The sequence below is a fragment of the Molothrus aeneus genome, chromosome 6, assembly GCF_037042795.1.
Source record: "Molothrus aeneus isolate 106 chromosome 6, BPBGC_Maene_1.0, whole genome shotgun sequence".
Classification (NCBI taxonomy): Eukaryota; Metazoa; Chordata; class Aves; order Passeriformes; family Icteridae; genus Molothrus; species Molothrus aeneus.
In genome coordinates, this window is record NC_089651.1 from 35,747,491 (window position 1) to 35,763,620 (window position 16,130).

Here is a 16,130-nt window from a genome sequence, read left to right on the forward strand (position 1 = left end):
ATAAAGTGAAATCCTTTTTTGTACATGATAACTTCCAGGAAGAGCTACAACCTACAGCCATGCTTTGGTTAGGACACACGCCTGAGCACTGGAAGCATTCCCTGCCACAAGATCTTTCCTGGGTAAACTCTCCACTCACAGGCTATTTTATAACAGAAAGGAGCATGACTTCCTTTGTCAGTGGCAATGTGTCTTTCTCAGTCTTACAAGGAAACTCAGGCAAGTGTCTCTGATTCTGTTTACAAATTTTCTGCACCTCAAATTTTGCACCATGCACAAATCTTAGGCATTTAGGTCCTCTCCTTACCATGAATTACCATGTATATTCATCTCTTGACAGCATGGTTATTTCTAGCTCTGACAAGTGCAGTACATATGAAAAGCAGGTATACAGTCTAGGACTGAAGGCCAGTAAACTGCAACCAGACCTGCAAACTTGTAGTAAAAGCCTTCTACTTTATATCCTTAAGCAGAATGCAAAATGGGTCTCAGAAGTTGACCAACTTTTATTATCACTGTGAAACTATGAATATGGAATTGGCCAGGAAAAAGAAAGACTCAAAAGAAAGACCATCCTAACATTCTTAAAAGAAAATAGTCACTTTAAAAGTACTATGCCTTTTAAAATCAATGCCAATGAAAAGCTATGCAGAAACGAGCCAAAATCATTTGCATCGAAAGTCAACAATTACAATTCTCTACAACTTACAAAACAATTTTGAAGTGGAAAGAGAGAAAGAACAGGGTTGGATTTTTTGGCACATTAGTATAGTCTCATCAGAACAGTAGATTCTCTGATAAATATTTTAATTACTTCCACTTGCCTTTCATATTAGTGTTGTCACATGAGCTTTCCCTTCTATCAGGCATGGCCCCATAAAATACAGCATTTTTACCTTCCCTGTTCTGAAGAAGAAAAGCAGGAACAACTGCTTATGCTTTGCTTTTTCCTTATGGGGCAATTCTCAATATCACTACATAGCTCCACCAATTTTGTCAGCAGTTTCCTTCCTTTCATTAGCTTGAAGGGTAAGTCAGGTCCAGAAAGTATCAAAGCCACAAAAATGACAAAATTTCTCTGTTCCATGCAAGTGTCACAGAAGGCCTGAGCACTGTCAAAGGCAATCAATTTTATTCTTAAGCAAACTGCCTGGAAACTGGGACTTAAATCCACAGCCTAATAAAATCAATGGTTCTGGTTTGGCCCTAAGACAGTAAACATAAGTGGTATTTTTGGGAAGTGGAAGCAGAACGTGGCTTACTATCTTGTGATCACCTGTCATCCAAATAGAGACACAAAACACATGGAAACTTCCAGCAAACAGTTTAGAACTGAAGTATGAGCCACTTCTCTGTCATATACGTCTACTAACTGGAACAGGCATTCTTTTGCCCTCATTGGCATCAAAAATTTTGCCTCTAGCTTCAACTGAATGAAGAATAGGTTCTGAAAATTTGCTGTCTATGATTAAATCCCAGGATTTAATCTCTGCTTTGAAGCAAATGACCACTTTAAATTTAATCTCATTAGGATCAAAATTTCCTTTCCTTTCAAACGATCAAGTCTAGTTAGTGAAGTGTCCTTGATCATAAGCTGCTTTCATGAAATTTAGGGTATTCATTGCTTTATTACTCACTGATTTGTTTACATTCACCTACATCTATACACAAGAAATGTCCTATTTGTCTCTGCATTCCACCCCCAGAGCAGTTGCCTGTGAATAGCAACAGGGTCAGGATGGTGAAGGGCAGGGTTAGGGTTTGCCACAGGCAGAAGGAGCAGGTAGCATCATTCCCTGCTGCCAAGCAGCTCCTGGGAGCCCAAACAGACCCTCAGCCCCAGGCTAGAACTGAACCTACAGCTGAACTTCACACTGGACCAGTTCCTCAGGCACCAGCATGGGAATCCTGCACTGCTGTTTTTGCTAGCAAATGTTAACTAAACTCTTCCAACCTTTGCTGAGGTCAGATATGGTCTTTACTACTTAACAGCAATTGGAGTATGGCAGAATGTAAGCAAAGGGATATAAAACTATTTTTCTGCCCTGGTGGATGTGATCAGATTACAAGTATGATAAACAATTATCTGCCAAATAATACAAGTTAGAGACAACAAAAAGTCAAAAGATTGAGAAAAAGACTGGCAAGATTTAGGAAAATACTTTAAATTAGATGGGAAAATTACAAAAATTACTAACTTAGCACCACTTTGAAAGCTTTGATAAGTTCCAAATCAAACCAACTATATAATCAAAATAGTGTTTTTTTCAAATGAAAAGCAAATTCACTATTATGTAGTTTCTGAAATTCTCTTGACACCCTTGGGTATTTTAAAAATACTTGTTCAGAAAAGGTAGATGTGAAAACAGCTTTCTCTCATCTAAACACTCTAAATTAGGTGAGATACACAAACTTGTTGAACTAATTCTGGTGAGGACTAGGAGCCAGTTTAGGAAAAAACCCAGACCTGTCTGGCACATCATGTTGGTAGCAAATATATCAACAAGGAATTTACTTCCCAATGGTCAGATTTGCTCAAATCTGAACAGAGACCAGACTAACACAAACAATTAGGAGAAAGTGACCAAGATCAGTTGCTTCTGTTAAACCCAAATATCTGCCAAAAAAAAAGGTTTCTGACAGAATATAATGCATTTGTACCATGGAAACTGTCAGGGGTTAGGTCAGTCAAACTGGGGAGAATATTTCTAGCCTCTAAGAAATTCTTCTGTACGGCAGCTGTCAGATAAAACTTTACAGAAAACTGTTTATTAAGGTTAGCAGAGTCAGTCACCTGGGTTATCTCAGGCAAGAGAGACACACCAGTAATTCAGGAAGCCAACACACAGCTCCTGTTTTTGTCAACATCTACCCTAGTAATGAGGACGTATCAGTATTTTAAAAAGATTTGCTATTGTTAAGGTGTAATACTATTTCTAACACCAGAAAGCTCCAGCAGAGGGAACTCAGGGGAAACCTCAGGCTATCAGCCAGTCCACCAAAAGCACAGGGCACGTAAGACAGAGCCATGATTCAGACTTCAACACAGCACCAGTGCATGCAGAGCAGCTGCAGGCCCTTCCAAGAGCTTCTGCTTTTAAGCCCCTGCCCCCAGCTGCCCACAAATGGAAAAAAACAGATATCCACCCATTTCAAGGTACAAAAGAGTAACTAGAAGGACACCTGAAACAATAGAAAAAAAGGTGCTTAACAAAGGCAATGAGGCCGGTCACCACAAAGTCACTGAGGAATATCATCACCTTGGGCAGCCCTCCTTTCATAAAGGAAAACCACATCTCCTTGGCCAGCTGCTGTGCATGAGCAAAACCCCAGCAGCCATCAGGCATGGTCTGAGAAGTGCCCAGATGGTCACTCCAGGCACAGCAGGATCAATGAGAGCTTCCCAACAGCCACATGGCAAGCCAAGGTGAGATGGAGACAAGCCTCAGGGAACACCTCAAGGGTATGTGACCAACAGTGGACAAACGAGCAGCTCTCCCTCTGCCAATACCACAGTGTCTGAAGGCACAGAGGGCAAAACCTCTCCTGCCCTGCCTCCCCACAGCTTGCGGAGGGGCTCCTGCAGCCCTGCTCTGTGCCCAGCCAGAAGTGGCCATCACAGCCTGGCTGGCCCCAGCAGCTCCCTCCACCCACAGCAGGTGGGCCACAAGACTGCACCGAGCTTATGAAGGCATCCTCTCAACGCCAGTCAGCTGGAACACGACATGACCTTCCAGGAGAAGGAGGTAAGAGGGAGGACTAAAAAGAAAGCCTGTTTTTTTACATTATTAACTCAAAGTTTGTTTCTATATTGAAAATCAAAAACAAACCAACACATTTTTATGATGTTTTAAAGTTGTTGCACTTGAACTATTTCTTTTTAAAAATCTGTTACTAATTTAATCTGCATAAGACTCAAGGGTGTACATTCTCAAAGTATCAACAGAGCAAGTATGAAAATGGAACATTCTTAAACTCTTCCTCATCTCAAGAAGTAGCATTTCAAAACAATTTTGAAGACTTCTGCTTTTGTTATTTCTTTTTTAAAAAAATTCTTAGAGGCAGAACATAAATACATGTGTGTATGTGTGTATATATATATATATATATATACACACACTCACTTCATGCACTGTAGTGACAAACTGAGCGAAGTACTCAACACACCTGAGGGATAGGATTCCATCCAGAGGGACCTGGGGAAGCTGGAGACGTGTGCACTTGGGATTCTCAGGAGTTTTAACAAGACCAGGTGCTGGTGCTGCTCCTGGGTTGGGGCAAGCCCCAGTCTCAGCACAGGCTGGGGATGAACAGCCCCAGAGCAGCCCTGCCCAGAAGGACTTGGGGGTGCTGCTGGCTGAGAGGCTGCACATGAGCCAGCCATGGGCACTGCCAGCCCAGAGAGCCAAACGTGTCCTGGGCTGCATCCAGAGCAGCGTGGGCAGCAGGGCCAGGGAGGGGATTCTGCCCCTCTGCTCTGCTCTGCTGAGACCCCACCTGCAGGGCTGCATCAGCTCTGGCTGCCAGCACAGGAAGGACACGGAGCTGCTGGAGTGACTCCAGAGGAGGGGCCTTGAAGATGATCAGAGGGATGGAGCATGTCTCAGAGTGTTGGGACTGGCCAACCTGGAAAAGAGCAGGCTTTGGGCTAACCTAATGACGGCCTTCCAGTAGCTGAAGGGAGCCTGTAAGAAAGCGGAGAGGGACTTTACACAAGAGCATGTGGTGACAGGACAAGGGGAAACTGCTTCAAACTTCAAAGAGAACAGGTTAAATTGGATACTAGAAAATAATTCTTTACTGTGAGGGTGGTGACTGACTGGCACATAGGCTGTCCAGAGAAGGTGTGGATGCCCCATCCCTGGAAGTGTTGAAAGCCAGGCTAGATGGGGCCATTAAAAACCTGTTTCATGGAAGCTGCCCCTGTCCATGGTGGGGGTACAGGCTTGAACTAGATGATTTTCAGTGTCCCTTCCATCCCAGGCCTCTCTACAAGTCTATGAAACCAAACAGAACAAAAATGCAAGGAATCAGCACTGTGTGAGCAAGGGGCTTTCCACTGATGTGAGATGGGAAGTGCTGGAGAAGAGTGTAATCACTTTCAAAGTAAATTAAAGCACATAATAAGAAGAACATGCCTGGACAGAGTGTGCTGTCAGTTTCAAAATAAATTAGCATACAATATGTGAAATGCATTGCCACTGATAGTGTAACTTCAAGTCCAGTTTTTCACTTGGAAAACCTACCAATTTTCTCCTGGCAAATAAATTTGTCCTGAGTATTTCTCAATTATGGAAGATTCTTAACCAGGGCTTGTTACATTCTTTTTCATGTGTATTCACTATTTATGTGGACAGCATACTACTGTTTATGCTGGAGTGGACTTCAGTCACCACTGATCTGCTTAAAACAGTTCCCACAATAAAAAGCAAGATGGAGACTAAGTCTGTTAACACAGACTTATCAATCACACCCTAACTGCTACAGGTATTATTAAACACATTCAGATATCTTTCCATTTGGGTTCTGAGCACCAGTCCTTTGGGTCTCACAAAAGAGAAGTAAATCCTTTCATAAGCTGAGGTGGTTTTGCTAAATAAAACCATTTCTTTGAGCACTATCATCTTCCCCATCACCAGTACTATAGCTCTTCCATTTTCGAAACCTCAAACCCAACAAATAAAGGTTTCAGCATGTTACACCCCACAATAAATAAACTAAGAGGTATTAGAAATTATTGGTAATATTCAATAACTGATGCCTCACTACAGCACTTGATCCACTATGCATTAGTGAACTAAGATGATCATTAAAATTTCAATTAAGGAAAATAAGCAAATATTTTGGTTTTTATCATTTCAATTTTAATACAATTAAAAAAAAGGTAAATGTTATGCATGGTAATGTTTATTAAACAATCACATTTTATTTAAGCATTAAAATGCAGCAGTCTGGAAAAGCTGCCAGAAACAATGTTTGGCTTCAGAAAAGGCGATTATTAAATTACTTCCAATAAAATTCAAATACTCTCTTGTCTGTTGATTAGTTGAATGCTTTCGACTGGAAAGAACAAAAAGTGCAAATCAGCTGAATGTTACTTTCAAAAGTAAAGTCTTAGTGTCCTACAAGCAATTACTGGAAGGCCTCACCTCAATCTTCATGATAAAGGACAAAATTCTCCAATTCCTACACAATTATAATTTACTGTAACATTTCAAGCAATGCAACATTATTACTAAAACAAAATTAATTCCAAAATATAACTGCCTATCATGAGCACCTCTTTCCTTTTTTTTTTTTTTTTTTTTTTTTGTTCTAATTTGCTTGACATGAGATGGCATGAAATACATTCTTACTGGAAAACTGGAAACTTACATGGAACAATGCAGTTAAACCACTTATAGGAACATGTTCTAGCTTTAGTTAACTTATATCTAAACATACTATTTCACACGAAAATATTCATATTGTGGTATTCTGTTTCTGCTGATACGCTTTGAGCAAAGTGACTCATCACAGAACAGGTAAATGTTGACCTTCAGTTTAGTTTTTTGTTCATCAACTTTACAGGAGGACTCGTAACGAAATGGACAGAGGTAAGATATATGGGCAAATTTTAGGCATTTAGAAATTAGTTGTTTTTTTTTTTAATTCAACACAACTATTCAGTGCCAGTTTGAAATAAAAACAGAGTACCTTTCTGGCTCCTAAATCACTTCGGATTCACTTCATATGATAGATAATGAAAAAACACTGAGATTATAATCTTAGAAGGGCTGTAAGAATACACCAGCAATTTTCCATTTGTTCTTGTAAAAATTTTTTTAACATTGTGGAAACATGTTCTTATATGTGGGTACTGCTGCTTGAAACTGAACAGTTGCTCAACATCCAGACAACTATTACAATCTTGCAAAAGCAAAGCAGCTTATAAGCGTAATAAACAAATGGTCATTTTGCTAAAATTGAGACCGAATTTAGTAATTTGTAAAATGACTCTTTCAAACTGTGCAACTCAAAATAATGTAGCCAACAGTAACATACAGGTACACCATTTAATATTTATTATATGCATTTTATATACATTATTTTTCAACAGCTGTACTTTTGCTATGCGGTACAATCTTAAAAATTTGCTGATTCATAGTTTGTAAAACAGAAACCTTACAAAACTCATCAAAACTCGCAAACTGATCAGAAAAGTTTTGTGGAAGACTAGAAAAAATACTTTTTTGTATTAATCATGCATTACACAAACAAAATTTTTAGTTACACCATAAACTGAAGCACTTCTGAAAAATAAAACAAAAGCAGGGAGTAACTAGTCAAAACACAGCAGATTTATGAATCTTGAATTAACTACTTTTGTATTCTATTTGAAATGCAAATAAAAATAATTTTCACTCCAAAGGTTCTGAAACAAGATTGTTTTTTTGGAATCAACTCCACTCCAGGTACTTTTAACCAGAGGAAAAAGAATTTCTTGGTTTGCAACTTTAGAATTATCAAATGTCCCATTTTCTCATCTATTTTAGACCGTTCAAAGAGTGCCATAACAGATATACAGGGCCCTTTAACACACTACATAAAAGGATATAAAGACCAACAAAAAGTGAAATAAATAACAATAGGCCATTAGCAAGATGGGTAATCCTTGATAAATAAACTCGTAAATACAGTAAGATGTACAAAATATCACATAGTGATAGGATGCCAAGATTAATTTTTTTTAAGAGTTCATTTAGGGGTGTTAACCCCTCTGTGTTTCATTTGAACACATTTTACAGTCCTTTATTTATGAAGACAGTTATGCGATGATGATGAATTAGCATCCTTAAGCAAGGACTTAGCTGAGCTGTATTAGGCAAAAGAAGGGAAGATTGTGGTTACACAGCAGCGGGTCAGTGAGATCTCTGTGTTTTAGGGTTCTATAATGCAGAAAAACATTATCAATACAATCTTGAGCACTGTTGTGACAGGCTAAATATATAAAAAGACTTATAAAAACTAGAATTTTATCCAAACATTTTGTGCAACTAATGCTAAAATATTTTAAGTTAAATTTCCTTTTCTTTAAAGCAAAATAAAAGTTTAAAAGGGGAATCTGTGGCATTCAACTGATAAACAGAAGATTACTAAGAGATGAAAAGAAAGCTACTCTTGGAGCTCACTTCCCCCCACAAGAGCACCACATTCCTAACCCTAAGGCAGCACACAGAGTCCAAAATAAAAGTCTTTTGTAAGATCAGACTCCACGTTTGCTTAAAGACACCTAAAGAACAGACATACGCTCAGTTCATATCCAGTCAAGGCTACAAATACTGGTTTTCTTTTTTGTATTTGTCCCCACCCCCCCAAATACAGTAATTACAGTTAAATGAATGAGCCTGACATTGTTCAGGATGTGGTGACTTTTCACCAACTTCTACCTGCCCCACTTAAGAGCCTTCACCCAGGCAGATCAGATGTAGTGTCTTATTGGTAACCTTATAATTGATGGCAGTGACGCATTCCCTCTTTTTTGTCCAAACAGACCTGCTGTTATGATGCAGGTTTGTTCTGCTATGTCACACAAATACTTTGGCAAGGGCATCAGCTCCTGCACTGGCAATATATGCTTTTGATGGATGAAATGCTACATCATAAATTGATTCATCCAGCTTTTTCCTATGAGCTGTTATTTCTTGCACACATGTCTTGCTGTCCAAATTCCACAACCTAATGGAACAATCATGGCCTGTTTAGGAAAGAAAGGAAAAATAAAAGATTATATTTGTCAGAAATTTAGTTCATCATAAATGCATAATTTATATAAAAACATATAGAATGTGAAAAAAAACCCTTACTTCCAGACATTAAATAGATTCCATTAGGATCTACAGCTAGGCTTGTGACAGCATCCAAGTGAGCAACCATAGAATGGATCATTTTACCTAAAAGAAAAATAAACAGTGAATTTCCTGTGAAGTACTGTTTATTTTAAAATCATCAATCCATCCCTCTTAAACACAATATAAGACAACATGCGTATTTAGATTCCAGTAATATTTGAATAATTCTATTCCATTAGAAATTAGAAAGTTTCAACTGCAGACTCTTGTATAAACATAAGGGCAAATGACACACAACTCTCAAAAAGGTATTCCCATTGTAAACAATCTTTGTCCACTTGGCATCTTTATTGGCAGCAACAACAGTGAAGACCTGAAATGATTAAATGAGAACCTTTATCTCTTAAATGTCCTAATAACTGCCCCAGTAGGAGAGTCCTGATGAAACTTTATAAAATGAGACTTACTGAGCCATATCAATGGTCCATCTATCTCTGTCATTGCTAGGAGAGAAAAATAAGGCAACTATAGGTGATACTTGCCCAAAATACTCTCCAGCTTCTAACAATTAACTGTTTGGTTATGTCCAGAACAGTTAACTCTGCATTCAAGTACTCTTAATGCAAGTACTCTTAATTTCTTTAAGTTGACCTCTGTTCCTGGACTCATTCTAATAACATCTTTTAGCACCTCATGATGCTTTTTGGAAGGAGTTCCAGAATGTTTGACTGCACAGAAGAATCACTGCCTCTCTCCTGTTTTGAGTCTGCCACCTGTTGGGGACTAGCCACTGAACCTCAGTTCTTGTGTTGAAAAAGAGAGCAAATAAATCCCTGTAAGACCATGACCAACATGAAGAACATAAATCAGCTTTGTTCAGTTGCTCTTCTTCCTGAAGAATCTCAGACTATTCAGTTTCTAAGATGCTTCCTGAAGAAGCTAAAAGCTACTGAAGATCTTTGATCATCTCTGAAACATATTAACTTGGCTATATCCCCTTTGAGGTAAGGGAGACTTCATTCAAAGTATTCATGCAAAGGTATTAAAAATGTTCCCTTTTGCCTCTTATTCCTTTCCCTCCTAATATGCATTTTGCTATTCTGACTGCTAAGAAACAAAGTAGTATTTTTATCTAACCTCTTATTATAACTCTGAGGTTTTACTTTAAATAAGAACAGTTGGCCCAGTGATTATTATTTTATATAACAATGTTTATTTTTCCTTAAATGTATAATTTCACATTTATCCACATGGAATTTAATTTGCCTGCTTTTATGTCTTTTAAGATCTCCAGTTCTTCCTCATCAGCCTTCATGTTTAATAACCTGAATTAATGAATGTCAGTTAACTGCCAATATACTGCTCCCTGTTCAGATGACTGACTATGTTGAAATACTGCTGATCGCTCCAGACCCACAGATACTTTATTGTTGCAGACATCTTTCATGAAAAATCCTTTCTTAGGATTTTTCCTTGTGACAAGCTGCAGTTCAGCAACCAAAGTAAACAATGGTTATCTGCTGCTGTGGAATGCAACAAGTGATTAGTCTCCTGTGGGTGTTTGGATTTCTTGACCACTCATGGCAGAGCTGGCTCTTGCTCTGTCTGAGACACAGATCTTTGTTATTCATTCTTTTCTATTCTTAGCTTAGCTAGCTGCTGAAGAAACTTTTCCTTTCTATTGCTTTTTAGTATAGTCTAATGTAACATATATCATAAAATAATAAATCAAACCTTCTGATCATAGAGTCAACATTCTCGTCTCTTCTTCATCCTGAAAACCCTTGTGACCACAGTCACACTTTATTCCACAAAAACATTTACTTCTACCCTCTGATTCCTGTCTTTGACCCAATTATTTCTTCATGCAGATTTTTTTTTCCTTATTCTTTGTTTCTTTGAAGTAATAAATCTTAATTTCAGCAACACCAGTATAATGCATTTAATGACCAAAATTCAAATACATACATTCATGGCACGTGCAAAGTGGAAAAAATGTCCAGCTTTTTGCTTTAGAAAACAAAAACCCCAGGAACCTACTGGGGTTTGCCATCTCCTACTGGGACCAAACCAAACACACTTCAAACAGGTGTTTTGCACATGCTTACATAAAGTGAGTTTGATCTTTTTTCCTTCCAACTTTGATAAGTAACATGTAGGAAGTGACAGGTAATTTCACAAATAAGAAGTTTGTCCTTACAATTATTTTAATGTTTTTGTCACAACAGACAGTGCAGCTTTCTCCTGTAGCCTTCCGTACCCTCTTTCTTCCAGATCCTTTTCTGTTTTATAAACCTTATCAACAACTTAAGTTGATTGGTTTATAAAGGATTTCATTACCACGATGAATTTAGGGTTATTTCTTGCCCTAATAGGTACTAAATGATATTTTACTACTAAGAATTGAAAAACATAAATGACACATGCTTAGAGTTAAAAGCATGGAAATGAAAGCAGACATACTCTATAAATAAGAAAAGCTTTAAATTAAAGACCACTTTCTTGTCCCTCATAACTATCTCTGCCTGTTTTGAGAGTGTTTTCTGACTTCTGAAGTCACAATTGCAACAGGTATCACTATTTCACAGAGAAGGTACTGAAAAGGTTTAATCTTAGAAATACCGAAAGTTCTGTTTGATGTAAGACTAAATCAGTAGTACGTTTTCACAAATGGATTCTCCCTACATCATCCAGATTTTTTTAAACATATTCCTATATACAAATTAGGTTCTCTTTATCCTTACCCGTTTTGTTGTCAAAAAATTTGATGTGTCTATCTTCATGTGCTGTAATAGTTACAGGAAGTGTGGGATGACTTACTACCTTGTTAATATGATTATTTGATTGTACACCTGAAAATAAAAGAAAAGAATATTCATCTGCCTTAAAGAAAATGTTAAAGTTAAAATGACAGTATTTTAGCATTACACTTAAGATTAGCATATTATTTAACATTACGTAAGTATTATCTTAGGACCAATGGATCTCCTAAGAAATAAAGCTTCTTGCTTCACAGGATGGGGCAAAATGAAGTAGACTCTAGCCATGGTACTGTAAGGTTAAAGCTTACAAGTAGTTTACACCCATGAAAGATTATTGAGAGATAAAACCCAGCAAGTACTGCAGGGCAGCACTAGCAAAGTAGAAACAAACTGTAGCATGAGTAATGTATGTTTAGCACACAGCTCTTACACCTCTGCATCAAAAAATCTTTAGTCTGGGGTGGGGGGGGGGAAAGACAGAAGCACAGAGTGGTTTCGGTTGGAAGGGACACCTTCTACTAGACCAGAGAATCCAAGAAACTGAAGTCAACCTAACCCTCTTAGATTCTGTCAGATACATTTGTGACTTCAACTTAAACAATGAATGGTTTAAAATCTCTTTAGAAGTCTACAGGATACTCTTTTTAAAAAACTATCTTGGTATCTTAATTTCTGTGCTTAATTTTTCTTAAATCGATTTAAAATCTCTCTTCAAACTAGAAAAGGTATTTCGCCAAATTGTGATGTTCCTTTTCACTTCAATGTCAGGCTTTGCAGAAGGTATTTATAAGATAGCTTTCACACAGTTTTATAACCTGTGTTGAAGTGTGTAAGTTTAATTATTAAAGTAAACTACACTACTTAGAGGGGAGAAGCAGATTCTCCCCTTGCACTATTCTTTTAAATCACATTTTCTAGAAAGGAATGAGCAGAAACCGGAGGTTTTCCTTACAAATTGCTTGAGGAGCATCACAAAAAGAAGCCTCCTCTATAAAGTTTCATCAAATACATGCAATTAATTCTTGATGAGCTACCTCTCTGTAACACTTTATTTGCAGCAACAGGATTTCTACAAAGTTCCACCAGAAAGTGTGTTTAATCCCAACCTGTGCAGAATTCTACAATGAATTAAATATTCTGTTTAATTCACCTATTATTCACCTACTTGTCTTAATATCCTCCATGTCAAGCCTATATAATGAAAACTGTGGTTTCATATACAAATCAGAAAACTGAATCAAGAAATCTTAGAGAACAGTAACTGTTGCTTTCACTACCTCTAACTACTTTCAAATCCTGTTAACAGAATCATAAAATGGCTTGAGTGGAAGGGACCTTTAACCTTTAACATAACCTAGTTCCAATCCCTCCTGCCACAAGCAGGTCCACCATCCATCCACTAAACCTGGTTGTTTTAAGCCACATTCAGCCTCGCCTAGAATATTCCCCAGGGATGAAGGATCCCAAATTTCTCTGAGCTACCTGTGCCAGCATCTCATCACTCTCACAGTAAAGAACTTCTTCCTAATATCGAATCTAAACCTACCCTCTTTCAGTTTGATGCCATTCCCCCTTGTCTTGTCACCACATGCCCTTGTACAAACAAGCTCCTCTCCAAGTTTCTGGCCCCTTTAGGAAGATCAGAGTAATATCTACCAAGAACCCTCTCCAGACTGAACAACCCCAACCCTTTCAGCCTGTCTTCAGAGGAGAGGTGCTCCAGCTTTGGGATCATCTTCACTATCTTGCTCTGGACTCACAGTCTAACAGGTCTATGTCCTTATGCTGGGGCCCCAGAGATGGAGGCAGCACTCCAGGCAGGGTTTCACAAAAGCAGAGTAGAGGAGTTAGAACACCTTTCCACAGTGTTTGTTCCAAGCCTCTAACCATCTTTCAAACTGAATGATGCAGCAGAGGAGTAAAACTTTTTCATTTACTACACCATACAATGAGGTATGACCATATAATGATGACCATATAATGATGACCACAGGTACCACATTCAAGGTGTGTATTTATTACAGAAGAGCTCTACTTACCAGATTCTACTTGTGATGAAAACATTACCACTGACTGGGATGTTTCTAAATCATAGATGACTGTGCTGCCAGTGTTAAAAGATGCCACCATATGAGCAGGGTCACAACCTATAAAGTCGACTGATGTGGGTATTCCACGCTCTAGAAAGAGCAAAAAAAATCTTTAGAAAGAACAAAACGCTTTAAAAATTCCTGACAATTTAAGCATTTAAGGTTATACCTAAAGAAGATATTTGCTCTTTTCTTTAAAGTAATGCTACAGCATCATAATTATTTTACAAGTTATTCTTTCAGCTATGTTACCTAGTTTAGATAAATGGAGACAATGAGCCTAGATGCATCATCAGCTGCCTCATAACAGATTTTCAAAACCACTGAAAGAGAAAGTTACCTTTCTCTCCATTGTAAGTGCAAATACAGGGATTTTTTTCCGGTGGGTTCCATAACCTAATAGTGCCATCTGCTGAACAAGAGAGTAAGTGATTCTTTACACCACTGTAAGCAAGACCCCAGACTGCATCTGTGTGAGCAATTAATGTGCCAGCTAGAACGTTTGGCTCTGTAAAAAAAAGTTGAGAAAGGAAACCATTTTAGTGAAGAAGAATTCGTTATTTCTTGTACCTCAACATAAATTACATTCCACATAAACCAGCTGAATGTTCCCCCTGCCCTTCCTCTTTAAGTAACAGCTAGAATATTGCACAAGTCATTTTGTACAACCATTGCCATCTTTCTCCAAAAAACCAACCAACCAACCAGGAAAACAAACAAACAAACTCAAACCAAAAAACCCTACCAAACCAAATCAGTCAACAAAAAAAACCCCCACAAACAACTCAACTATGTCCCTTTTCTTCCCCAAATTATTCACTCTTGTTACCACCTCCTCTCTTATTTCTTCCTTTCAAATTCAACATCTTAAGGATGCTTGATCACAGCCCTTCCTTTGTACAAGGTGCAGAAAATCAGCTTTTCACTTTAACACTGGATGCTACTTGATGCATTTTTTACTCTGCTGACACATAGGTATGGTCTAAAACTCTCAATTGCACTAATGATAAAAAAACAGGACTAATTTTTTCTTGCGGAACTAGCAATCTTATTTTCATCTCCCTGATACTTTATAGTTGCCTTTTATAGAGGGTTTTTAAATCTATGCAGAGTTTTCCAAGCAGTTATCAGCTATTTAATTTTAGAGACATCTAAAATTAAAGATATCTAAAGTTAGGGACATAAGATGCAAGTCAGAAACATGGGACATAGAATCTGAGCACACTTATCTTGGTTTTCTGGCAAATTTCCATCAGAAGAAATGCATAGTTATTGAGAAGTTGTAATTCTGGTTCAAAATATTAGGCTTCTCAAAAATATAAATTATGATTATTTTTTCTTTACTGCATAAATCTTAGGAATTGTTAAGTCTCCCTATTACTGTTCTACACAAAGTACATCATCAATGCAAGCAGGAATAAATTTTTTATTTTAATGTTTGCCACACATAAGTACTTGAAAACACATAGCATAGCTGAGAAATGGCAGTAATATCTCACAAAAGCTCCACAAAGTAGATTAACATCAAGTAGAAAAATAATGTTGAAGACAATGGTCAGAAGTTGTTTATCTTTTAAAAGGAACTTACCATAGGTATCATATGGATCCACACTAGGGCTAGGCATGTTCCACCACTGGATGGTTGCATCAATACCACCACTGAAACACTGTTCTCCATTGGAACTAATTGCCAATGACAATACCGGTCCACTATTGAGAGACAGAAAAAAGCTGATTGGTAACTGCCTACAGGATAGAATATATCGTTATGAATGACAATTTATTTATTAGCCATGAATAATATCAAACACTCACATGTGGGCCCTAAATGTGTAGATGGGTTCTACATCTAAAGAGGCACTCCTGAAAGAAAAAGAAGAGTTATTATGCCACTTGAAATCTCTACTGAAAAACTTGAAACTGTAAGAGTTAATCCATTTCAAAGGCATTTAAAACACAACTGATGTTTTATAAGACCCATATACTTGCTTTTTGGCAGGAACCGTTTTCTGCAAATTCCAGAGTTTTAGAGTATGGTCCTCAGAGGCTGTAACCAGCACAGGCTCTACAGGATGAAAAGCTAATGCTCGCACTCCATCAAAATGACTGCGTAGCGTATACTTAGGGTTCCATGTCTTTCGGAAGGCATCTTTATTAGCTGGCAACTTGAAAGAGAAAAGGAAAGAAGTCATTTTATCTTGGATTTTAAAATATGGATTTTATATATATATATCCCCTCGTATTTTTGGAAAACCTCCTATGCTTGATTCGGTTAATATATATTCAACCTTAAGTTCGTATTTATCTATTGATTTATCTGTATCTATCTACAACCCTATCTGGCCAGCTAGACAGTCTGAAAATTTTTCTGTTGTAACAGTTTCCTTTGACCCAGGCTGGAATGATATATAATGTTAAACACACAGAAAAGAAGACTTGATTTTCAG

The 16,130-nt window shown here is 37.7% G+C and overlaps 1 protein-coding gene across 4 annotated transcripts in view; it reads right to left on the bottom strand.

Moving 5' to 3' along the window:
• Positions 1–5,889: 5,889 nt before the first annotated feature.
• The window catches only part of STRN3 (striatin 3), a 60,698-nt gene continuing 50,457 nt past the window's right edge, over positions 5,890–16,130 (bottom strand). For all 4 annotated transcript variants that reach the window (XM_066552876.1, XM_066552878.1, XM_066552877.1 and 1 more), the window contains 8 exons: positions 15,673–15,848; positions 15,499–15,546; positions 15,272–15,393; positions 14,024–14,191; positions 13,633–13,773; positions 11,576–11,683; positions 8,847–8,933; positions 5,890–8,737 (listed from right to left, as the gene is read on the bottom strand). In XM_066552876.1, coding sequence (XP_066408973.1) covers positions 8,568–8,737; positions 8,847–8,933; positions 11,576–11,683; positions 13,633–13,773; positions 14,024–14,191; positions 15,272–15,393; positions 15,499–15,546; positions 15,673–15,848 — 1,020 coding nt within the window. In that variant the 3' untranslated portion in view covers positions 5,890–8,567. The remainder of the gene's footprint in view (positions 8,738–8,846; positions 8,934–11,575; positions 11,684–13,632; positions 13,774–14,023; positions 14,192–15,271; positions 15,394–15,498; positions 15,547–15,672; positions 15,849–16,130) is intronic.